At 39.4% G+C, this 23,917-nt stretch overlaps 1 protein-coding gene across 6 annotated transcripts in view; it reads left to right on the top strand.

Moving 5' to 3' along the window:
* Positions 1–537: 537 nt before the first annotated feature.
* VPS13A (vacuolar protein sorting 13 homolog A) overlaps positions 538–23,917 on the top strand; it is a 100,289-nt gene continuing 76,909 nt past the window's right edge. For 4 of the 6 annotated variants that reach the window (XM_069880796.1, XM_069880795.1, XM_069880799.1 and 1 more), the window contains exons 1-19: positions 539–685; positions 6,951–6,994; positions 7,445–7,487; positions 8,447–8,542; positions 8,823–8,924; positions 9,603–9,712; positions 12,372–12,431; positions 13,174–13,233; positions 13,461–13,541; positions 13,964–14,021; positions 16,194–16,321; positions 16,532–16,638; positions 17,314–17,485; positions 17,849–17,911; positions 18,732–18,867; positions 19,508–19,602; positions 20,637–20,779; positions 22,088–22,289; positions 22,379–22,493. In XM_069880796.1, coding sequence (XP_069736897.1) covers positions 586–685; positions 6,951–6,994; positions 7,445–7,487; positions 8,447–8,542; positions 8,823–8,924; positions 9,603–9,712; positions 12,372–12,431; positions 13,174–13,233; positions 13,461–13,541; positions 13,964–14,021; positions 16,194–16,321; positions 16,532–16,638; positions 17,314–17,485; positions 17,849–17,911; positions 18,732–18,867; positions 19,508–19,602; positions 20,637–20,779; positions 22,088–22,289; positions 22,379–22,493 — 1,915 coding nt within the window. In that variant the 5' untranslated portion in view covers positions 539–585. Of the gene's footprint in view, positions 686–6,950; positions 6,995–7,444; positions 7,488–8,446; positions 8,543–8,822; positions 8,925–9,602; positions 9,713–12,371; positions 12,432–13,173; positions 13,234–13,460; positions 13,542–13,963; positions 14,022–16,193; positions 16,322–16,531; positions 16,639–17,313; positions 17,486–17,848; positions 17,912–18,731; positions 18,868–19,507; positions 19,603–20,636; positions 20,780–22,087; positions 22,290–22,378; positions 22,494–23,917 lie in introns of all 6 variants that reach the window. The other 2 variants (XM_069880801.1, XM_069880797.1) reach the window with 2 other exon arrangements.

Raw genomic sequence — 23,917 nt, 5'->3', positions numbered from 1 at the left:
GTAATATTAAAAGAATAATAAGAGTGAAATTTTGGCCAGGTTGCAGTAAGAAATTGTAACAGGAGTTTAGCTTGTTTACTTGTTGAAACAAGCAACAAATCAAGTATTGAAAGAACAGTCCTACAGCAGGAACAAAGGACAGACCTGAGATCACCAAGAGGATGCAATAAGGAAGGACGTAAGAAAGATCATCGGAGGCTTCTAAAGACACAAACCCACTGATGTGCACACAAGACTAAGCTGTGATAGTAAGTTCCCGGCAAAACATGCTTCCGGGAATCTATAAAGATGTCTATGCTTAACCAGCATTTCCCGGAATCTACGTGGATATGTATGTCGAACCACTACAAAAGCCACGTAACCAGTATCAGCAATCGGACACATTCGGCAGGCCACCCGCGGCCTCCCCCATCGCTGTTTATCAGAAGAACCGCCTCCCAGTCACAGAGTCGCTGCCCGCCGCGCCCGCCCACCGCCCCGCGGCCGCCACGGGGCCTCGCGCCTGCGCGCGGGGGGCGGCGGCGTGGCTGCTGCCGCCGGGGCTAGTGCTGCAGCCGCCACCGGGGCGGGGGTGGAGAGGCCAGGATGGTGTTTGAGTCGCTGGTTGTGGACGTCCTGAACCGTTTCCTCGGTGACTACGTGGTGAACCTGGACAGCTCTCAGCTGAAGCTGGGCATCTGGGGAGGTGCGTGTTGGCGGGGGGAGGGCGCCGCCCGGGCCGCGCTGAGGAGCCGCCCGCGCTTGGGGCCCGGGCTGGGGGGGGCGAGCCGCCTGCCCGGCCTCTCAAAATAGTGGCGGAGGGGACGGGGGCGGGGCCCGGCCGAGGCGCGCGAGCGGCCCCCGCGCTTTGGTGGCCCCCGCGCCTTGGCGGCCCCGCACCGACCCGCTCGGGCTGCGTCCCCCCGGCTGGGGAGCCGCCCGCGGCCCCGGGCGTTCCGCTGTCCGGGAAAGTGAAACGGGAATCGAGCACCTGGGGTTCTCATAGCCTTTTCGTGTGAGAAGCGTGCTGGCAGAAGTCATCAGCCGCTCTGCAAAGGGCAGTGGCGTGCCGTTCTAGGGGTGGCTGTTGTGGGAGCATAGAACAGTTTGGGTTGGAAGGGACCTTAAAAATCACCCAGTTCCAACCCACCTGCCGTGGCCAGGGGCGCCTCCAACTAGATCAGGCCCCATCCAACCTGGCCTTGAACACGTCCACGGGTGGGGCAGCCACAACTTCCTTGTAGAGGTGTTCCAGTGCCACACCACCCTCCTTATGTCTAGTCTAAATCTGGCCCTCTCTCCTTTATACCAATTCCCCCTCCTCCTGTCGCTACAAGCCTTTGTAAACAGTCCCTCCCCAGCTTTCTTGTAGGCTCCCTTCAAGTACTAGAAGGTCACTATAAGATCTCCTCGGAGCCTTCTGTTCTCCAGGCTGAACAACCCCAACTCTCTCAGCCTTTCCTCATATGGGAGGTGCTCCAGTCCTCTGATCATCTTGGTAACCTTCCTCTGGGCCTATTCCAACAGCTCCATATCCTTCTTATGTTGAGGATTGCAGAACTGGACACAATACCCCAGATGAGGTCTCACAAGAGCAGAATAGAGGGGCAGAATCACCTCCTTCAACCTGCTGGCTACACAACTGGGGGTTGTGCCGGCCCGGGTGTAGGACCTTGCACTTGGCCTAGTTGAACTTCATGAGGTTCACACGTGCTCACTTCTCAAGCTTGTCCAGGTCCCTCTGGATGATGTCTCATCCTTCTGGCATGGCAACTGCACTGCTCAGCTTGGTGTCATCTGCAGACTTGCTGAGGGTGCACTCAGTCGCACTATCTGTATCATTGCTGAAGATATCTGCAAGTCTAGAGTAGCTGTTGTGTTTCGTTTTTCTGATGTTAAAGATTTAGAAACAGAGACTGTCTTTGGTGCTTGCACAGCTGTGAGTAGCTGTGCTAGGCATGGTGAGCAGTAGTCTGTAGGAATAAGTTGAAATGCCAGCTGAGAAGGCAGGAGAAGTATTCTGGTTGTATGTGCTGTGTGGAGGTTCCTTTACCAATGTACATGCAAGAAAATAGCAACAATATGTCTAGGTGCAGTAAGGTAGCATAAGAAATGTGAGAGAAGTGCAATTAGCAGATGCATATGCAGTGACCAGTGCATCTTGTGTTTGAATTCCAAGTGTCTACATCATCAGCAAAAGCAAACACAGAGGTTCAGTTTTTCTGAGATGTGTGTTCATATATCTGCAGCTCTGAAGTCTCCTTACCTCTAATTCTGTTCTTAGGTACTGATATATATGAATCAGGTTTTGGAAGCTTTTCCTGGAGCTTTTTGCATCCTGGACTTGGAGTCTGAATTGATTTATTCAATATTTTGAAATATTTTAGTAGTGATTAAATGTTACAAATAGCCAGTGCTATTGGATGTTATATCACTGCACAGGTCATGTATCGTATATTAATTTTTAAAAAGCCTATTTTTTTTTCTCTGAATGATTATATATTCAAGGGAGTTTGAATGACCTGAAATGTAAAAGGCAATGCAGAAAGGACAATGTAGGACTGTAAAAGTAAATAAGGTAATTTCAACAGGAAAGGCCAACACTGGAAATGCCAATGCTCGGAAAAGAGTATAACAGGAAAGGAAATAGTATTTCTTGTGAACTCCATCAGTATGAAGCAGAATAAGAAGTTCATGTGTTAGACTGGATGGATGATGCTGGGATGAACAGTGTTTCTGACCTTTACTTGTTTTGGTCTTTACTTAAAACGGTAGTTTCGGTGGACTGTGTTAACAAATGTGTAAGTGCTTGGCTTAGAAAAGCAGGCTAGAAAAGTATTTGGATAAGCTAGATATTTTTGAATGGTCTGCATCTGATAAAGTTGTACTTCAGTACCTGAAGAAGTGACCGAAGCAGTGTGAGATGTTGACACTTATGTTTGAGGAGTGAAGTGTAGTTGAGGTTTCCAGATGCTGTGGGAGACCAAACAGTTGTTTCACCAAGGGCTGTGATGCCACTGCTTTGGCTGGATCTAAATAACTTTTCAGTGCCTTGATTAGACCTTCTGAATGACCCTTTACAGTACTTAATTCTGTGCTGACTTGGCACACCTGCTTATTAAATAATGTCTCAAGCATATCTTAACACAACTTGTTACTTGAATAGCTGGTGTCTCTTATTTGGGGCATCTGTGTTAGTAGGATGATACAGGCAGATAATTGACACATTTGTAAGCATGTTTACCTACTGTTCGTTCTGGCTGCAGCTATTACTCCAATTAAAGGTACTACATTTACATACCTTTCCTTGTCTAGGTATAGCAGGTGCAAACATCCCCTTACATGTTACTGATTTGAATTAACTGAGGAATGAGGGATATGTAGTAGTTTCTGTTGCCTTTAATGACCTGTTTTACAGTAGATGTCAATAGAGGAGGTTTTTGGCAGACACTCAGATCCTCAAATGCTTGTAGCTTGTCTCCAGAAGGTATGCTTAAAACACAACTGGGAAAAGAATGGCAAAAGGAGATTTTTGTATAAATTTATCAAGGGGGTTCAAAAGCTGACAACACTGTTGCTAAAAAGCAGGAGTTCTGTAAAACCATGTGAACAGAAATGTTGGGTACTGATCAGATACCACCTCAAGTATTTTCAGTTTCTGACATCTGTCATCGTGCTTTCTCTCGTCTTGCCTAGCCCTCCCACCTCATTTACAAGGCAATAGAGATGTGATAAACATATAGGTTGAATCTGTGGGATTTTTCTGTGGATTGATATTCCTCCCCCTCTTTAACTTCTGTTGACATCAGTAACAAAATGTCAGTTAGGCCTATTTGATAAGATGGCTTACTGTGTGTTACCTATTTTTTTAGATATGTTTTTGCATGCTGATTCCTTGGTAGTTGATGTTGGTTCATGCACTCAAATTCATGATTATTTTCAGTATCTAAAATTAAAACTATAAACCTGTTTGTTCCAGAATTTTTATAAATGTTTGATTTTATTGAGTTATTTAGTGTCCAGAGATTAGTACAGCTAAAAACTTGCTTTCTAATATCACCTAAATACATCCTAGACTATGCCATAGGTATTTATAAACATTCTGGCTTTTATGATTGTTTCGGCTGTTAGTCTGCATGTTTAATGCTAGATGTTTATACAACTCCAACTATTTGTGTATACAGTTTTCAAGGTCCCTTAGTTGGGCAATTTTTAACCTGTCAAACGGGGTGAATTTCTGTCGTCAAAACAAAGAAACATCCAATTGCCTGCAAGGTGGAGAAAAGCCCCCGAAGTTCCAGCAAATCAAGCAGCTAAATCTTGAGGTGTTTTGGAATTCTTGCAATTAAAATCCATTGGCATGCTCTAAGACAGTTAAATTCAGTAGCTGCGTTGTATCCTATAACAGGCCTTTGATCCCTAATTTTCCTGTGTCTGCGTATGAGGGCTCTCCCTTTCTCCCCTTTATTTTTTTTACCTTTGGCAGAACAATCAGGATTTGGTGCTACTGCACTTCGAGCTATGTTTCATTGCAGCTAAAAGAGCTGCGTGTGATAGAGACTAAGTTTTGGCAATGATGGAGGATAGTGATGCGGCCAAGTACTGCGTTTTGAGTGGAGTGTTAAAATTGGCTGCCAGCAGAGGTGTAGTAACTTCAGAAATAGTTCACAGTTACTTGCAGGAATGTTTAGTTAATTTTTCTTGTATTTTCTCCAGTGTAGAAAAAAAGTTTTTGTAAATGTACAAAACATAGTGCTTCAGTAGTAGCTCTTTGTGTGCTTTTGATAGTTCGCTATGGTTAGGTTCTCAGTCAAGGTTTTTGTCTGTAAACTGTGATATAGTGAATGTGTTTTCAGCAATTTACAGTAAGATTGAGATGATTGAAGTTTTACTAATTTTATCTCTTCTAGCGATTTTAACTAAAAGCATTGAACTTATTATTAATTTTTGTAAAATTATAATTGTAGGGAAAATGGTGAAGAATTACATACACCACTTCCAAATCTGAACATTTCATATAGAATTGTCAAATCTTTCTTGTTTGAAACAATATAAATGTCATGTTTACTTGCTGCCCTCATGACCTACTCAGGTAGAAAAAGCTATAGTTCTCCATTACAAAACATTGTTTAAATATTTGAGATAATAATCCTTGCTTACTTTGCCATACCGTGATTTTAGAAGCATTAGGGCTGCCAAATTATTGCAGCTTGAGTTACTGTGCCTCAGCTGATATGTGTAATGTGCCAAACCTTTGATAAATTAGAGGAAAATGAGAGGAAATATTTTCCTCACTGACAGTGAAAGTGAAAGAAACAAAGCCCACTGAACTATTTCATGTGTTGTGTAGTCTTAGAGTCTGCTTGTGAACGTTTCTATCATGGCTCAACTCACATGCAAAAATTGTATGTGTAACTTGGTTACAAACGTGGATCTCAGCTCTGGATACCATTAGAATTATTCGCCTTGAATGCAGTTGCGGTTAGTGGTGTCTTCTTGGAGAAGCAAGTGCCTTTTTTTTTTTTCCTCCTTTGTGTGTGTATGATGTATGATGAAACTTTATCTAATGAGTGTTTAGTCTTTGCAGTGTCAGCTTTATGAGGGAATAAATTTATGGTAGAATTGAATCCAGTGGTAGGTAAAAATTGCTATAGTAGTTAGATATTGCTATTGGGAATGTCTTCTTCGATTTACAAACCCCCCTGCTCTGCCCTGGGCCCGCCCTTTCCTGACATTTCTGTCAATGTGTGTGTATATAAGGCATAAAAGCAGAGCCACCAGCTTTCAAAAAACTTCCTTCTTTGTGCTGTATTTTCTCTTGAGAGGCAAGTGGTAGTACGTGTCAGATGTATAGAGTTGTACTGAAAAGTGGTAATAGATTGTTGCAATGAATAAATTAAATAATTAACAACTTTTTAGTATTTTGTGAGCACTGCAAGGTGGATGATTAGTTTACTGGATCAGCTCTTCCACAGCAGATAACAACAATCAGCTGTTCTAATGAATGCATGTTTGAGATTAGGATCCAATTTTCACAAATTGCTGATACTTTGAACAGTAGTCTAATGCCATCGGCACTATGTGACTGCAAGAACATTTCTGGCAGTTGGAGCTGTTTTCCCATATGCTTGGCCATTCCTAACTTGTGTCCATGAAAGGAAGGCATTACTGGGACAATCAAATCTTCATTTGCAATCTCAACTTGTATTCCTTTCTTGGCCTGTAATCTGCTTTTGGTTTCCTGAATCTCATTTATGTCCCCACTCAGGTATATCAAGTGTCTGTTCCATGTGCATGTGTTAACACTGTACAGCTAATTCAGAGGAAACCATTGCAGGGGTTCTGTTCTACTTGTAAAATTTGCAGAAGGCATTGCTTCAGACTAGGTATGTATTTTTGAGTTGCCTGGTCCATTGCAATGTTCCTTTGCTATGGCAAGTGTCTAATGTCAACTATATTGTAAAAAAAGATCTTGCAAGTGGAATTTATGCATTCTCAGGGTACTGAATGTATTGTTGTCTTAAGACATTTTAAAAATAGATTTACTGAAATGCTTTGTGTGAATGTCTGTAAATAAGTTGCAAATGTAAGATCTTTTGAGGGCTAACAATTCAGTCTAAATTTAATATTGTTAAGTTACCACAAGCATGAGAAGCAAATGATTAGGAAAAAGATGCAAATTTTAATTCAGGATGGGTCCTTAAAAAATATGACAATGATTTTTACTTTGAGGAATCTTAGGTTCTTTTCTGTGGACATGCAAGCTCCATGAAAAAATCTCAGATATTATTTTGTTAGATGAATAAATAGTCTGTTCCTAATCATCTGCCATGGGTATTTGAGATGTAAGTTGTGGATATCTTCTACAGTGAAGAGCTGTCATGGACCACTGGCGCAGACTTCAGGATGTTTAGTTTGCACCAAAACTACTTTCTCTTCGTAATTTTACTTATTGGCTTCTTTGCTTTTAGGAGCTGTAGCACTGAAGAATCTTGAAATAAAAGAAAATGCACTGGTAAGTTAGCAAAAGTAAAACTGTTGCAGAAATGATTCTTGAACAATGTTTTGGGTTGTATCTCTTCTTTCCATTCTTATTCTCTGCACTTTTGTGAGTTTTCTAGTTAATTTGAGATTAAATTTAAAAGAGAATGTGTGTGCTGGCTGCATTTGGCTTTTTTTTTCTCCCCCCTGAAAACTGTTAGCAATTGCTGAAAGAACATGTTTTGTTGAAAAACAATACCGAAAGACTTTTCCTTATAGCTCATGAGGTTAGAAACACTGGGAATGCATTTAGTCTAGCATGACTAAGCAGTCTAAATCAGTAGCCAATGTAGGGGAACAAGCAAGTGTTTAAGTGTTTTTTTTAGTAGTGGAAAGGTAGATGTGTTGTTAAGGTTTTTGCTGTATAGGAATACTTCTCAAGTTGCTGAAATGAGCTTAAATGTTCTAAACCACTTTCTTACAGAGTCAGCTGGATGTGCCATTTAAAGTTAAAGCAGGACATATCGGTAAGTTACATTTATTGTACCCCCATGCAGGAGTTACTAAACATATTACTTTGCCTTGCAAGTGGCTCTAGGCATCCTAAGCAAGTAATTTCCTAGTTTCCTTAATTTGAATGCTTTGTACACACTGAAGTTTGACTCTTCTGAATAAGAAGCTTTTTGAAGAAACTCCTTTTCTTGAGCTGCCGTTGTGAAGTTAAAATATTCTGGATTGTTGTCTAATGCCTTCAATATTAATTAGAAAAGAACCTAACACAGGAACTGAGTGGGACTGGATCACCCCTTGTCTTAGCAAGATTCCACAACTGATTTTGCCTTACATTTCTTTCTATCCTCCTTTCCTGTTTTTGCTAGTATTAATTTTTTTTTCATTGCAAATTGATTGTCTTGTATAAGTTAGTCGTTTCTTCAAGCAAAATAAATCTAACGCCATTATGTTTTCCTTAAATCTACTCTGGAAGATTTTATTTTCCTGTTACTGATGTCATAGTTAATTAAATTTGGCACTTGAATGAAGAATGAGGGATGCTGTAATCACAGAGTCTCCATGTTCAGAAAACCTGCCTGCTACTTTAAGACTCTTTTCCACAGAAAAGGAAAGTAAAATGTGTTTTACAGATTCAGGGTTCGGGAGTACTTAGTTGACGGATCACATACAAGCTGCTTATACTTTTCTTGTTTATGAGAGTTCTGCAGTGGATTTGCAAGGAGAGGGAAGTTGCTTTTAGGAAGAAGGAATATGACTCAAGGGAGTAAGGAGAGGACCTCTACCATGGAAAAACTTGCCTTGTGTTTATCTATGTGCTGTGTAAAACAAACAACCCAAAGGATGTGTGCCTCAGATACACTTTTTTTTCTTCCTGGCTAGTGTAATAATTGTTCAGAGATTTTATGGAATATTTTTTTTTTAACTAGTCAGTTATTTAACTGTATACCTCAACCTTTTCCTTTTGTGTTTGTAGGTCAACTTAACCTACAGATTCCATGGCAAAACCTTTATACTCAACCTGTTGAGGCAGTTCTTGATGGCGTTTATTTGCTTATTGTGCCCACAGCCAGTAAGTTAATGCAGAAGAAAAAAAGTGGATATAGGTTGTTGGAATTTCTGAAGTACCTTGAATGGTTTATTGTTTTCATGAGCTTTATTATTGGTAGCTGCTCTTACTCAATACAGTTAGGTAACGGGAATGGGGTGTCTTTTGTTTTTTTACACTTAGTCACCTAATTTTTTGCTGTTACGTAACTATTAACAAAATGTGAAAATTATTGCTTTTGAAGCAGTCTTCAAAAAAATGTGTAATAATTTTTATTTCATACCTTTTTGCATTGTGTATTTAGGCATAAAGTATGATGCTGAAAAAGAAGCCAGGCAGCTCTTGGAAGCAAGACAAAGGGAACTGCAAAGGATAGAAGAAGCAAAGCAGAAAATAGCTGACCAAGGTGAGAATGGGAAATGCTGATGAAAGTGGTGGTATTTGTCTGTTTTAACCCAGAAATGTGCTGGATTTGCTGCTTATAGAGTTTTAGATTCTTATTTTCCTCTTGATATTTGAAAACCTGTTAGTTAAACATTTTTAGGTGTTGCTAACATCAGTATTACAGAACAGGCATCCTGAAAATAAATTGATCAGGTACTGGCATGATCTCACATAACTAAGGGTTATGAAATACTGCTTGCTTATTTTGTATTGCCTAACCCTTTCTTTTCCTCTTCTTTCATAGGAAACAACTTTGTTTCCAATAGCAAACAATTTTTATGGTTACACTTTTTAAAGATTCTATTTAATTTCTTCTTTTATACGTGTTACATCTTACCTTAAATTCAACTTTTTATTAGTTTCAAGAAATACATATTGGCCAGCTTAAGTATCAGTGGGTAGAATTCATCTCTATGAACAACCTAATTCCTAATGCAGCTGGTAATAAGGATGAAATAGTCTGCTGTGAGGCTATGAACATACTACATTTTTCTGAAAGGACATGTTTTTATACAGCTAGAGTACAATGTAATATAAAAATTAAGTATCTATTCTACAGACTTTGTTATTATTTTCTCTAGTGTAGTTTTAAAAATACTTTGCTGCAAGCCAAAGATTAAATTGTTTTCTTTTAACTTAGATAAAGTGAAAGAAGAGAAACAAGACACTTTTGTAGAAAAACTAGTCACTCAGGTCATCAAAAATCTCCAGGTGAAAATTTCCAACATCCACGTTCGATATGAAGATGATGTAAGTACTTTTGTGTATCTGAGCTGGGGGTTGTGCACTGTAATGTGAAATTAGGAATCTGTCGGATTTCTTTTCTCCCCATTCCTTTCCATGTTGAGAGAATCCTAATGAATTCCTGGGAATTTCATAGTCTTAAAAAATCCCCAACAAACAAATGTGATATAAATGTCTCTTACTGGCCTGTCAATCTGACCTCAGTGCCAGGGAAAGTCATGCAACAGGTGATCTTGAGTGCTATCATAGAGTAAAGCCTTTGACACAGTTTCTCACAGCATTCTGCTTGAGAAACTGTCAGCCTCTGGCCTGGACAGGCGCACACTCTCCTGGGTGGAAAACTGGTTGGATGGCCGGGCCCAGAGAGTGGTGTGAAATCCAGCTGGAGGCCAGTGACAAGTGGGGTTCCCCAGGGCTCAGTGCTGGGTCCAGCCCTGTTCAATGTCTTTATCAATGACCTGGATGAAGGCATCGAGTGCACCCTTAGCAAGTTTGCGGACGACACTAAGCTGGGTGGAAGTGTTGATCTGCTGGAGGGTAGGGAGGCTCTGCAAAGGGATCTGAACAGGCTGGACCGCTGGGCAGAGTCCAATGGCATGAGGTTTAACAAGGCCAAATGCCAGGTCCTGCACTTGGGGCACAACAACCCTGTGCAGTGCTACAGACTAGGAGAAGTCTGTCTAGAAAGCTGCCTGGAGGAGAGGGACCTGGGGGTGTTGGTTGACAGCCGACTGAACAGGAACCAGCAGTGTGCCCAGGTGGCCAAGAAGGCCAATGGCATCTTGGCTTGTATCAGAAACGGTGTGACCAGCAGGTCCAGGGAGGTTATTCTCCCTTTGTACTCGGCACTGGTGAGACCGCTTCTCGAATAGTGTGTTCAGTTCTGGGCCCCTCACCACAAGAAGGATGTTGAGGCTCTGGAGCGAGTCCAGAGAAGAGCAACAAAACTGCTGAGGGGGCTGGAGAGCAGGTCTTACGAGGAGCAGCTGAGAGAGCTGGGGTTGTTTAGCCTGGAGAAGAGGAGGCTGAGGGGAGACCTCATTGCTCTCTACAACTACCTGAAAGGAGGTTGTAGAGAGGAGGGTGCTGCCCTCTTCTGCCAAGTGACGGGGGACAGGACAAGAGGGAATGGCCTCAAGCTCCGCCAGGGGAGGTTTAGGCTGGACATTAGGAAAAAATTCTTCACAGAAAGGGTTATCGGGCACTGGAACAGGCTGCCCAGGGAGGTGGTTGAGTCACCTTCCCTGGAGGTGTTTAAAGGATGGGTGGACAAGGTGCTGAGGGGCATGGTTTAGTGTTTGATAGGAATGGTTGGACTCTATGATCCGGTGGGTCTCTTCCAACCTGGTTATTCTATGATTCTATGCAAGGTAACTGGATGATCAGGCCCAGTCAGTGTGGTTCATGAAAGGCAGGTCTTGCCAAACTAACCTGATTGCTTTCTATAACAAGGTGACCCACTTAATGGATGATGGAAAGTCTCTGGGTGTAGTCTTCTTGGATTTCAGTGAAGCCTTTGACACAGTTTCTCACAGCATTCTGCTTAGGAAACTGTCAGCCTCTGCCCTGGGCAGGCAAAGGCTCTCCTGGGTGGAAAACTGGTTGGATGGCCGGGCCCAGAAAGTTGTGCTAAATGGTGTTAACTCCAGCTGGAGGCCAGTCACAAGTGGTGTCCCCAGGGCTCAGTGCTGGGTCCAGCCCTGTTCAGTGTCTGTCAATGACCTGAATGAGGGGATTGAATGCATCCTAAGTAAGTCTGCTGATGACAGTAAGCTGGCTGGAAGTGTTGATCTGCTGGAGGGTAGGGAGGTTCTGCAAAGGAGTCTGAACAGGCTGGACCGCTGGGCTGAGTCCAGTGGCATGAGGTTTAACAAGGCCAAGTGCTTGGGGCACAGCAACCCTGTGCAGTGCTACAGACTAGGGGAACAGTGGCTAGAAAGCCGCCCAGAGGAGAAGGGCCTGGAGGTGTTGGTTGACATCCGACTGAAGATGAGGCAGCAGTGTGCCCAGGTGGCCAAGAAGGCCAGTGGGCATCTTGGCTTGTATCAGAAGCAGCGTGGCCAGCAGGTCCAGGGAGGTTATTCTCCCTCTGTACTCGGCACTGGTGAGACCGCTCCTCGAATCCTGTGTTCAGTTCTGGGCCCTTCACCACAAGAAGGATGTTGAGGCTCTGGAGCGAGTCCAGAGAAGAGCGACAAAGCTGGTGAAGGGACTGGAGAACAGGCCTTATGAGGAATGGCTCACAGAGCAGGGGTTGTTTAGCCTGGAGGAGGCTGAGAGGAGACCTCATTGCTCTTTACAACTACCTGAAAGGAGGTTGTAGAGAGGAGGGAGCTGGCCTCTTCTCCGAGGTGTCAGGGGACAGGACAAGGGGCAATGGCCTCAAGCTGCACCAGGGCAGGTTCAGATTAGGCATGCAAAAGAAATTTTTCACCGAAAAGTCATCAGGCACTGGCAGAGGCTGCCCAGGGAAGTGGTTGAGTCACCTTCCCTGGAGGTATTTAAGGGATGGGTGGACGAGGTGCTGAGGGGCATGGTTTAGTGGTTGATATGAATCGTTGGACTCAATGATCCTGGGGGTCTTTTCCAACCTAGTGATTCTGTGAAATTCTGTAAATTTAGGGCATAAGATAAATTTTTTTGTGTTTTCCTCCTGCTCTGCTAGATTACAAACCGGAATAACCCCTTGTCATTTGGGATTTCCCTTCAGAATCTAAGTTTGCAGGTAATATTATTTTTAATTTGAAAAGATTGTTGAATATATACTGATAGGTTAATATACATTTTTGTCAGTTTTTGTGCTGTACCATACGATCTAATGAAAGTATACCTGTAATCATGAGCGGTGTACAATGAAAAGTACTGCGTTTATCAAATCCAGCCTGAATATTGTGGTGGGTGTGACATTAAAGATCAAATGCTAGCATTGCAGAAGACCTGTGGGAGCAAATTCTTAAAGCTGCCTGCTACACTTCTTTTGCCACCAAACTTACCCATATTTGTGCTATTCAGAATCTATGAATATTTTACTGAAACTGCCATGAGCCCCAAGAAAGGAAGTTACTATTTGATATTGAGGAGGAAACAAAGAGGTTTGTACCTTGTTTCAAAATAATTCTTCTTCCAGAATTATAAAAAGAATGTTATCTCCTTGTTCATCCCTTTCCAAAGAGTTTCCCTAAATTATCGGTGGAAAGGAGAACAGTTTGCAATACTGAAAATGGAATTTTAAAGAATCTTTTGTTTCTTGTGTGCAGCCTGTCAGTCACTGCGTGTACATGTGTGTATTTTTGTGGGTGAAAGAGCCTTATGAAATTTCTGCTTAAAGTAATAATTTAATAATCTTAAATCAGAAGATAACATCCCATTGTTTTAATTATGATTATGTTCTTCTCTTTCTTTTTCCTCACATATTATGGATATTGGAATAATTTCTTTGGAATAACTTCTTTTAATTCTCATTTCAGACCTCAGATAAGAATTGGAATCCATGTTTACATGATGAAACTGCCAAGTTGTTCTATAAGGTACAGTACAGACTGTATGCGAAAGAATTTTTAATTAAACAAGCTGAATTAGAGTTCCTATCACTGAAAGTGGGATCAAGAAAACGTGTAGCTGATTAGGCTCTGAAATAGAAAGTGTAATGTGCAAGGACCATTCTGTGTATTTTTATTCATCCAGACTTTGTGGTGTCCAAATTATTGATCTCAAATTTTCAAGTGTCAGTACGTATGTTCTGCTGTAATTTCAGCTTGTACGACTGGATAACCTTTTTGCTTACTGGAATGTGAAATCTGAGATGTTCTACCATGGTGGTTGTGAGGAGTCATTGGTAAGTAAAGCTTGAGATAATGTATCTAGTATTCCAGTTCGTACCAAAGCAGGCTTCACACTAAATTCTGCTTCCAATGTGTCAGTGGCCCAGAGAATTGTCTGGTTACTAATAACTTATTTAGGAAAAATAGTAAATATTAATGTTTTTATGTGGTGGTTGCACAGTCCTTATCTGAGAAGGTGAAGGAAAAGTCTCTTGCCAATTACAAAATTATACACAATATATGGTAATCTTACTTTTCATTGATTTTATTAGCTAAAAATGGAAGTCTTAATCTGTTTCAAACGTAGATGAATGTTCTGGATTGTACTATGTCAGAGGGTTTACTTGAAACCTGTATTAAAGTGCTGACTTTTATAATATAAAACTTTGTCATGAAATAAAAATATGATTTCTTTTTAACTCCATTTTGCATGTAGGTTAACTTAAAACAGGGAATTGCCAGCCAGAGTGTGATTCCAGAAGGTTATGATTTTGGTAAGTGGTATTTTATTCTTATTTGTAGTCTAAGTGTATACTTCAGTTTTCTTTTTTAATGCATCTCAGAGGTTGCTACTTTGGCTGTTACTCAAAAGTTTTAGTAAGGAGTACAGTTTAGTTCTTTTGTAGGACTGCCAGTGCAGTACCTTATCTGTGGCCTTAAAGGCTTTGATTAAAATATGAATCTTGAGTCGTTTCATTGTAATGGAATGTCATATGTAAGCCTTTACTGTTCACCTGTTGATAATCCCTTATCTTAAGAAATTTAGCAATATTTGCATCATGTAAGTTTTGTATATCAGATTGGTTTGAGTAATATATTAATGGGTTTGAGGTCTCCTGCCTTGCGTGAGGTGTATGTTTTTTTTGTTAGAGGTGGATTTCTCATGTGCATCTGTGTGATTGTTATTAACTATTTTACAAGGCAGAATGTCCCTTGAAGTGGCTTATTCTCTAGGAAGCAAGTCCTCAGTTCATTATAGCCAGGATCCAAAAAGAGCACTGTTAGTTTTCTGGGTTTTTCTTGCTGCCTTTGCTTGAGAGAGGAAGCGTATTTGCCTGCCAGAAGACTATTTAGTAATTTCTTCTGATGTTTCATCTTTCCAGTTGCTAGCTTTGACTCTTCTTATAAGAAAGTAAGTTTAAACGTCATGAGCTGTCTTAAGTCTTTACATAAAAGATCAGTAGTTGTAAGCAAATTTGTAGGATCAGCATTTACTCTCTTAAAATTCAGCAGTGCCATCAGAAATGCAGAAGCTGAAATGATTGCATCATGCTGATATTTTGTGGTAAATGAAAATTCTTGCTATTCTAGAACAACTCTTTCTAAATTGAGACATAAATAGAAAGGTAGTAAGCACAAAGGCTGTTCCTGTTGTTTGATCTAAATGCAAACATAATGTTTACACATAAGGATGAAAACTGAAATACTGCCAAATTGTGGAACAGATAATAAGTTTCTACTTGGACTATTTTTCATGTGATGTGCTTCATTTTATGTGGGATCCATATTGATTTTTGTTCATGCTTAATGTTAGATTTAGAAATGTGGAATGTTTGATTTTATCCACTATTGTGAATGCATTATCAAACAGTGTAAAACATCGGTAACATAAAAAATTATCTCCTTATGGAATAGGAGTTATTATAGTGAAATAAGAACTGGTTTTGAAACTATCTTGTGTTGTAACTTTTTTGGCTTAGCTATAAGCTGTTTATATTTTTTGCAAATATAATCTATTAAGTAAAACATCTGCCATGTAACTGCATGAAGGAAATATTGTGAGAATTCTCCACAAATATTTGTTCTGCAGATGTTGCTAGAAGAAAGCTGGAAATTGAATCATAGAATCCTAGAATCACCAGGTTGGAAAAGACCCATCAGATCATTGAGTCCAAGCATTCCTATCAAATACTAAACCCTTCCCCTCAGCACCTTGTCCACCCATCCCTTAAGCACCTCCAGGGAAGGTGACTCAAGCACCTCTCTGGGCAACCTGTTCCAGTGCTCAGTGACCCTTTCCGTGAAAAACTTCTTCCTGATGTCCAGCCTGAACCTCCCCTGGCAGAGCTTGAGGCCATTCCCTTTCGTCCTGTCACCTGTTCTCTGGACTCGCTCCAGAGCCTCAACATCCTTCTTGTGGTGAGGGGCCCAGAACTGAACACACTATTCGAGAAGCGGTCTCACCAGTGCCGAGTACAGGGGGAGAATAACCACCCTGGACCTGCTGGTCACACCATTTCTGATACAAGCCAAGATGCCCATTGGCCTTCTTGGCCACCTGGGCACACTGCTGGTTCCTGTTCAGTCGGCTGTCAACCAACACCCCCAGGTCCCTCTCCTCCAGGCAGCTTTCTAGACAGACTTCTCCTAGTCTGTAGCACTGCACAGGGTTGTTGTGCCCCAAGTGCAGGACCCGGCATTTGGCCGTGTTAAACCTCATGCCGTTGGTCTCAGCCCAGCAGTCCAGCCTGTTCAGACTCCTTTGCAGAGCCTCCCTACGCTCCAGATCTGCAGTATAGGTTGTATTATATTTTAAGCTATGCTGATTATGTCTAGCATTTTTAAATAAATAATCTACCATGACTTCAGCTGATAGGTATTGTGTATTACTTATGCAAGTCTTATATAATTTAATTGCATTTTTTATATCAACTTCTGTTTTTTAGTATTCCGCCCCATTTCAGCTAGAGCCAAACTCCTTATGAATCCTCGATCTGATGTTGACTTTTCATCGCCGAAAATGGATTTAGATGTAAATTTACAGGATATAACTGTTGAATTCAATAAGCCACAGGTATAAACTGTTTCTCTGAAGTTATATGTAATGTGGTAAAAGTGTTAGTTTGAAAGAATAATGAGAAAAGCAGTCAGAAATTTTATGATAGACGTTCAGAATCAAGTAACTTCTTAGTAATTTTTCTTTGTAAGTTTCTTTCTTTGTAAAGAGAGTCTGGATTCATGTTCTCAGTAATGCTCAGTTTGATTACTTTATTTTTTTTTTTAGTACTTCAGTGTTATGGAGCTTCTTGAGTCTATTGATATGATGACTCGAAATCTGCCATATAGGAAATACAGACCAGATGTTCCATTACACGACAATGCAAAGACATGGTAGGCCACCTCAGACTTTGGAAATAATTTGTTATTTGTAATAATTACTGGGGGACTGTTTCTTACTTAAGGAGGTTAGAATTAATTTTCTCTTGAGACAAAATCTTCTCTTTTGTTCTTGTTTTTTTTTTTACTGTTTGTTTGTTTTTTCAGGTGAAGCGTAGAAGAAAATTGCAGAGGGCCTCTGACCAAAATGGGGGACAAAATATTTGACAGCCTGAATTTGCTGTCTTCAAGACTGTTATCATTCAGAAATTGAAATCTGATAGTATTTTAATATCCTAACTATGTTTTGATGGAGACCCCACTGTATGTTACGTATTATTAGAAGGCCATAACTATTATATAAAACCAGCAAACCTTTTCAACACAGTGGGCAGAGATTTAATTTCTTTTCGGAAGACTCCTTATGAGTATGTTTTACTTTCTCACACACAGCTATATATTTGTGGGCACTTTTTGTACAAGGTTACTTTTTAATTTTAGGAAACAGTAACCTGTCAACTTTCTGTGGAAAATATTAAAATCCTTCAGTTCCACTACTGATCAGAAGTGTGATATTATATAAGAGGCTTCACTCTTTTACAACTTGAAGTAGGAATTCACATAGCTTTAAATATCTTTTCAGTATTTCCAAAGAAATATAAACTATACTTCATTTGGCTTTCCTTTTAGGTGGAAATACGTTATTTATGGCATCCTTGAGGTAAATGTACAACCTAAACTCCAAATGTGGTCATGGGAACATATTCAGCACCATAGGAAACAAGTGAAGAATTACAAAGAGTTGTATAAAACAAAGATAACATCAAAAAAACCTAGTGAAGAGATCTTAAAAGTACTGGAGGTTAGCTATTTTCTTTTAAAAATGTAAAATTTTTTTTTATCCTGCTTTTTTCTTGAACTTGGATGCGTGCATGTTCCCCGGTCAGTACTAAGTTAAAATACAGTTTTAGGTGGCCAGGCTTGCAACTTCATTTGTGTGTTTCTCTGTGAGTAATATTAATAAACGTATTAGATAATTTTTTAGAAACAGCAGTGAAGAAATATAGATGTGCTTTTCTTTTCCAGTTTTTTTTTTGTTGTTTTCCGCTTGAGCAAATTAACTTGAGTTGCAGTAAAAGAGTTGTCTACTGTCATTTCCTGTAAAACTGAGCGGTTAAATCTAATCAAATGAAACTGTCAAAATGATTTCTCACCTCCTTTCTAGGAATTCGAAAAGGCCTTGGATATTTTTAACATCACTCTAGCAAGGCAACAAGCAGAAGTTGAGGTAAAATTTTATTATTTAAGTGATTCTTAGAAATTACTGCAACGTGAGGTTGTGGAGATTTTAGGGAGATGCATTTTAATCCTTTTGTTTGATTTGTATTTCATACAGTCTGTTTTATTTATATTTCACATTTGTTATTATAAAGTGTGTTTACTTTCAGCTTGTAATTAAGCAAAAATTAAACATCTCCGTATACTGCTCCTTCAGAATAACTGATCTAGGATAAATTTCTTTCCACTTTTGTTAAGGAAGATCTGTGGAAAATAAGGTCAAAGGATGATAGGATAAGTCACGTTGGAAACCATTATAACCAAAGCTTAAGGCTTTTCCCCTCCTGCTCCCAAAAGCCTAGAAAACTAGTTTATTCCTTTCCTTCCTGATACCCTGTTATGTAGACTGAAGACCTTTATATGTAATATGTTGACTTCTTGTTACTATTTGCAAATGTTACTTAGCATACAGCAAATAGAGAATACATTTAAGTAGATACTACCATTAGGCAAAATAATGTAACTTGAGAGTCACAGAATAGATCATGATGGGTTTGATTCTCCCTTTCTTTCAGTCTTTTAATCAGCTGCCTTTTACTTACTCCTTTTATTCATAAAGATGATAGATTTTACATGGGTGAGGAATGGTCTGATGATGCACTGTGCACTTGGAAAAGTTATTAGAAGGAAAACTAGAAAGTAACATGCCTTTTCAATGGTCATCTAATGATGCTTTGATGTATTAAAGCATGTCTTGGGTCTACATTTTGTTAATAAATGGAAGGAAGAAGCATGAAGAAAATTACATGTTGGTGTGTTTTTAATTTCAGGCAACTAAAGCTGGATTAAAGATCTACAGACCCGGAGTAAAACAAGATGATGAAAATTCGGGTGGCTGGTTTAGTTGGATGTGGAACTGGTCAAGTGAAAAAAAGAATGAACAAAAACAAGAAGTAAAGGGTTCAAGTATGTTCATTTTTTGGTGTTTTTCTGTTATTAAAAATGACTTATCAGAATAATAGGTCCCAAACAGTAGAGCTTTGAATTTCTTTAGTATTTGAGCTATGGAATTATTGACTTCTGCATTTTCTCTTAGTCTTTTTTGCTGTTGGAGTTAACTCCGTGTTACAGAGGTGTCTTACATTTCCTTCCACAGGTCTTTGAGCTGTCTTCAGATTGTGCTTTCCTTAGCCACAGCTTTCATATTTGTCTGTGTGTTATACTGTGTGTGGGGATTTGAAGACAGCGCTAGAAAACAGTAGCAGTTAATGGAATGTAAACAATTTTAATTTCACTCATTTTATAATTTGGCTATTTTATGCAGTGTATTAGGGTTTGATTTACTTAAGTACGGGACACCTAGTAAAGGTTGTGGAACGTGGAATGTAAACAAAAAAGGTTACGTCTGTTGTTAGCAAGGTAGGAAATAGAGTAGGTCAGAATAAAAGGATAACTGCATTTTAAAGTAGGATTAAGGAGACTTTTGCTTTTACTAATTCTAGATGGTATCTACTGTATGTTATAAATCACTGTTGAAGCGTAGAGCGAGTGTTTGAGTTTTTCAGTTACTTACGTTGAGTTTAACTAACCTCTTGTAATGTAACAGGTCTTGAAGAGCTGATGACACCTGAGGAGAAGGCTAAACTTTATGCAGCAATTGGGTACAGTGAAACAGCTGTGGATCCAACCCTTCCAAAATCAGTAAGTTATAACTCACTATGATACCAAACAATTGGTAGCTAATAAAAAATCTGGAAGTGATGATAGAAAATCACTTCCAAGAGTGCTTGAGGCTCTGTCTCTGTATTTGAGTACTGCTCTGACAATTTAATTAAAAGTTACTGCATGCTGGCCTTGTACAGAATGGGACATCCTTGGATGTAGTTTCAGGAAAGTGGTAATAGAGCTTACTTTGGACTTTCTGAAAGAATTCCAAATGCAATTTTGCTCAATCTAGGTAGAATAAAATCATGTAAGTAGTATATTGTTGTTTAAGTTATGAAGTGCTTAATATGTCCTCTTGAAACATTCAGAAACCTTTTAAAAAAAAGTGCATTAAGTGATTTACTGGAATCTTAAGTATGAGTGTTAGTTGATGAGGAAGAGTAGGTGAGTATGTAAGGAAAGAGATGATTGAGGGCTTGTAGTGGGGAAGAGTGGTATTTTTGACCCATTCATAAGTAGTCTGATAAGCCATCTTTATGTGAGATCATGGAGATGATGTATGGTACAATGGACTGCCTTCCAGCTCTATGTCACAGAATCACAGACTTGGAGAATAGTTAGGATTGGAAGGGACCTTAAAGATCATCTTGTTCCAATCCCCCTGCCATGGGCAGGGACATCCATCTAGATTGGGGTACCCAAGGCCCCATCCAACCTGGCCCTGAACACCAGTTTAGAGCCCTTCTCCACCTGCCCTTCTCCAGTTTATACCTGTTCCCTCTTGTCCTGTCACTACAAGCCTGTGTAAACAGTCCCTTTGCAGCTTTCCTGTAGGCCCCTATGCGGTGTAGAAACACAAAGACACGTTTGTAAGCACAGTCTACTTACCCTGCTTCTTTGTAATGACTATTTGGGAATGACTTTTAACACCAGCTATGACACAAACTGTTTATAGCACTAGAAAAATAGTATCAAACTGGTATTTGTGTTTTTTACCTTTTCATAAACTGTATCAAAATGTATATGTGAATGTATTTTATAATCCATTGTTGTGTTTCTTGTGTATCTAGTATGAAGCCATGAAGTTCTCTGTGAAGTTACTAAGCATGTCTATATCAATAAGAGAAAACAAGCAAAGTCCTGAGCTGGTAGAATTTGCATTAACTGGCTTGAGTACAGTGTTTACCCAACGACCAGGTGCACAAGCAATAAGGTGAACTTCTGTCAAACTTTTCTGCTCCTTATGCAGTGTTAATGACCACTAATAGGCATTTAATGCTCTGTTGTGACATTTAACTTCCATTTTTCACTGTGTAGTTGGGGCACAATTCATTCTGACTGATAGGCAAAGCAAATGGATATTGTCTCTGTGACTATCTCCAGCTTCAGTGTTTTGAGCAGTACCCTGCTTTTTTTTTGTCAGTTTACCATTGTTACTTACAAGCAACCCAGCTGCTAACTTGTTTCTTGCTTTGAAGAGTGACTGTTACTCCTTTTGAAACTTTAACTGAGCAAGGTGATACCACAACTACTTGTGTGGAGGCATTTAACTTAACTGAAAAATTCTTGAGTTTTCAGATGAGCTTTTAGATTTGCAGAAGGCTGTAACTGATAATTTTGGCTGGGCTTTGTGCTTTCACAGTAGATAATGAAAAGAAGCAATATGTGTAATCTTTTCATTTCACATGTCATGACATAAAAATTCTGGGGAAGGGTAGACTTACTTTTTCAAGCCTTGTCCTCTCTACTTAGGGGACATATTAGTATAATGTATGTATGATATTAAGATGCTATTGATCTTGCTGAGTTTTATGCATAGGGCTTTTTAAAAAAAGATTTGCTGCAGCATTTCTGTCTTCCCCTGTGCATCTAAGTGACCCTAATAGAACTATCAAACTGAGAAAAAGGGAAGAAAATATTATGGTTTTACAGTGAAATGCTTTACTTTTGTTTGTTAGGTAATTCAGATATTCAAGTTAGAGCTGTTAAAGAGGTGGGCAGGGTACTGAAAATAAATCTAACACCTAAAAATACTTCCTCAGTGTAATGAGGCTATTAATCTTGTGCTCCGTTTGTAGTATTTCTTTTATTTCTTTGCACTGGACCTCTTGACTCTGCTGTGTCTCTGCTCTGCAGTATAAGCTGTGCCATCTAATTCCTGAATTTATACTACAGAAGTCCCATTTTCATGTCTCTTCCCTGCCCTGCCACCCGTCCTGAAGTAAAGTACTGGAAGTGGATAACTTGGATTCCCTTTCATACTTAGTCAGTGATGGCTAATAGACACAGAAGATAGTGAGTTGGAAACAGTTAACCCGTGGGATATGTGTTTTATCCTTAAACTAAGCTTATCTATCTATATCTAAGACTTAGACTGTATTTGAGGTAGAATAGAGATATGCTGTTGTTTTGTTCTTGTGGGTTTTTTTTTCTTTCCGCTCATTCCTTATGTTCTTACCATGTAACTGTACTTAACCAGGTGGGTATTACATCTGCACTTACTGCTTACCATTCTTTACAGATTTGAAACAGAAATTACCTCACTTGAAGTTACAGGCGTGTCTCGAGAAAAGTGTACACCTTGTCTTCTATCTTCTCGGACAGTCTATTCGGATGAGAGTACTTCACTCTTAAGCATAATGTTTGAGACTAATCCTTTGGATGAGAAAGCAGATCAGAGGCTCAGAATTGAATCGCAGCCACTGGAAATAGTATATGATGCAGTAAGTAAAAATTTGAATTGGTTGTAAATCATGAAAAATCTTATGTAATAGTAAATTTCCCATGTATTATTTTTGCTTTATTTTAACAGATGACAATAAATAGCTTAGTGGACTTCTTCAGACCTCCAAAAGATGTTCATTTAGAGCAATTGACATCAGCAACCCTGATGAAGCTTGAAGAGTTCCGTGAAAAAACATCGACAGGTGAGTGCTGTGGTCTTTTGGTTGCACACTTTGACAGATTTTAGACTTTAGGAGAATGAAAATTTTATCTCTTTCGGTATGGGAGTGCATGGATCCAAGTCATAGCTTTCTAACATACTACCTAAATAAGCTCAGTTCTTAAATCTCATTACGAACCAGCTGTTCCATGTATTGTGTAATTTTATACATGTTTCTTTTTCAGCTTAAACTTTCTTTATAAAATATGCTGTACACTCTAAGGGTATATTTCAGTATTTATACTGTTGTACTCCAAGCAGAAGTTTATGACTTCCAGCCTTTCTGTTTTGTTTATCTTAGTATTTAAATAGTCTTAATTGTTTCATATTCTTCACAAACTGATACTGAGGTATTGGTTCGCTAATGAAACCCCTAAATTCTTTCCAGAGTTGTTGGTTTTCAGGAAACTATAAGTCTTTGTGTAGGTGTTTTCTACTTTCTTTATTGCTCAATTAATGTTGATTTTTGACCTGGGTTGGCTGAGATCAAGTAATGTGAATTATATTTATCTGTCTCCCAATTACTTGATGTTAAAGCCATTCCTCTAGTTTTCGTTTCATTTTTATCTCTAGAGATCTTATATTTCATGACATGAATTAAAATGTGAATATTTTTAAGACTGAGATTTGTGGAATTATCTTGTTCCAGTAAGCATGTCTGAGGCTATATAGATCAGAGATGTGTCAAGCACTGTGTACTGTCTGAGTGGATGGGAGATGGTGCTAAGAGGAAATTTCATATATGAATTAATTATAGAAGGAAAAAAAAACAACCCCAAGTCATAGCAATATAATTAATATGTTCAGAATTGCAGTCCTTCTTAGGAAATAATTCTTAATACTTCTGTTTCAAGTGCGAGAAGATATTCACTGGGGAGCTGTGAGCTGCAAAATGAAGGAACTTGCTATACCAAAAGAGTTGTTTCCCGTTCCCAGAATTCTCTTTATGGACTCAACTATGTAGTCTTCCCAAATGCAGGAAAAAATGAAGTCTGTTCTTGAACTTCCTACATCACTCAAGTGTAGTTAAGCATTGAACCCTGAAAAAAAACTTAGTCTCTTTAAAAATTAGTTAGTTATTTTGGAAATCCTGAAATGTTGTGCTAGTTATTCACTTGATAATCTGGCTGTCCTCTGGTGAGACAGCCTTTGATACAGTTGGAACAGTTTTAATTCTTTCCTACCAGTCTGAGTATACTGCAGTGTAATGTTGTCATCTTCAGAATTTATTATCTCTACTGCGATCATCAGTTTGTTGCACCTTGTAAATATTTAATGGATTGTGGCTCCATCCTAAGACTTTTTAGTGCGAACTTGAAGCAGGAGCATGCATTTGCCCTCAGATGAGCACAAAAATAAAAAAAAATGTGATTGGGCTTACAGTTGGAGTTGATGATCTTCGAGATC

Source organism: Phaenicophaeus curvirostris, chromosome Z, assembly GCF_032191515.1.
Source record: "Phaenicophaeus curvirostris isolate KB17595 chromosome Z, BPBGC_Pcur_1.0, whole genome shotgun sequence".
Lineage (NCBI taxonomy): Eukaryota > Metazoa > Chordata > Aves > Cuculiformes > Cuculidae > Phaenicophaeus > Phaenicophaeus curvirostris.
The sequence above is the reverse complement of the archived record's forward strand: the minus strand, read 5'-3'. Positions and strand labels throughout refer to the sequence as shown.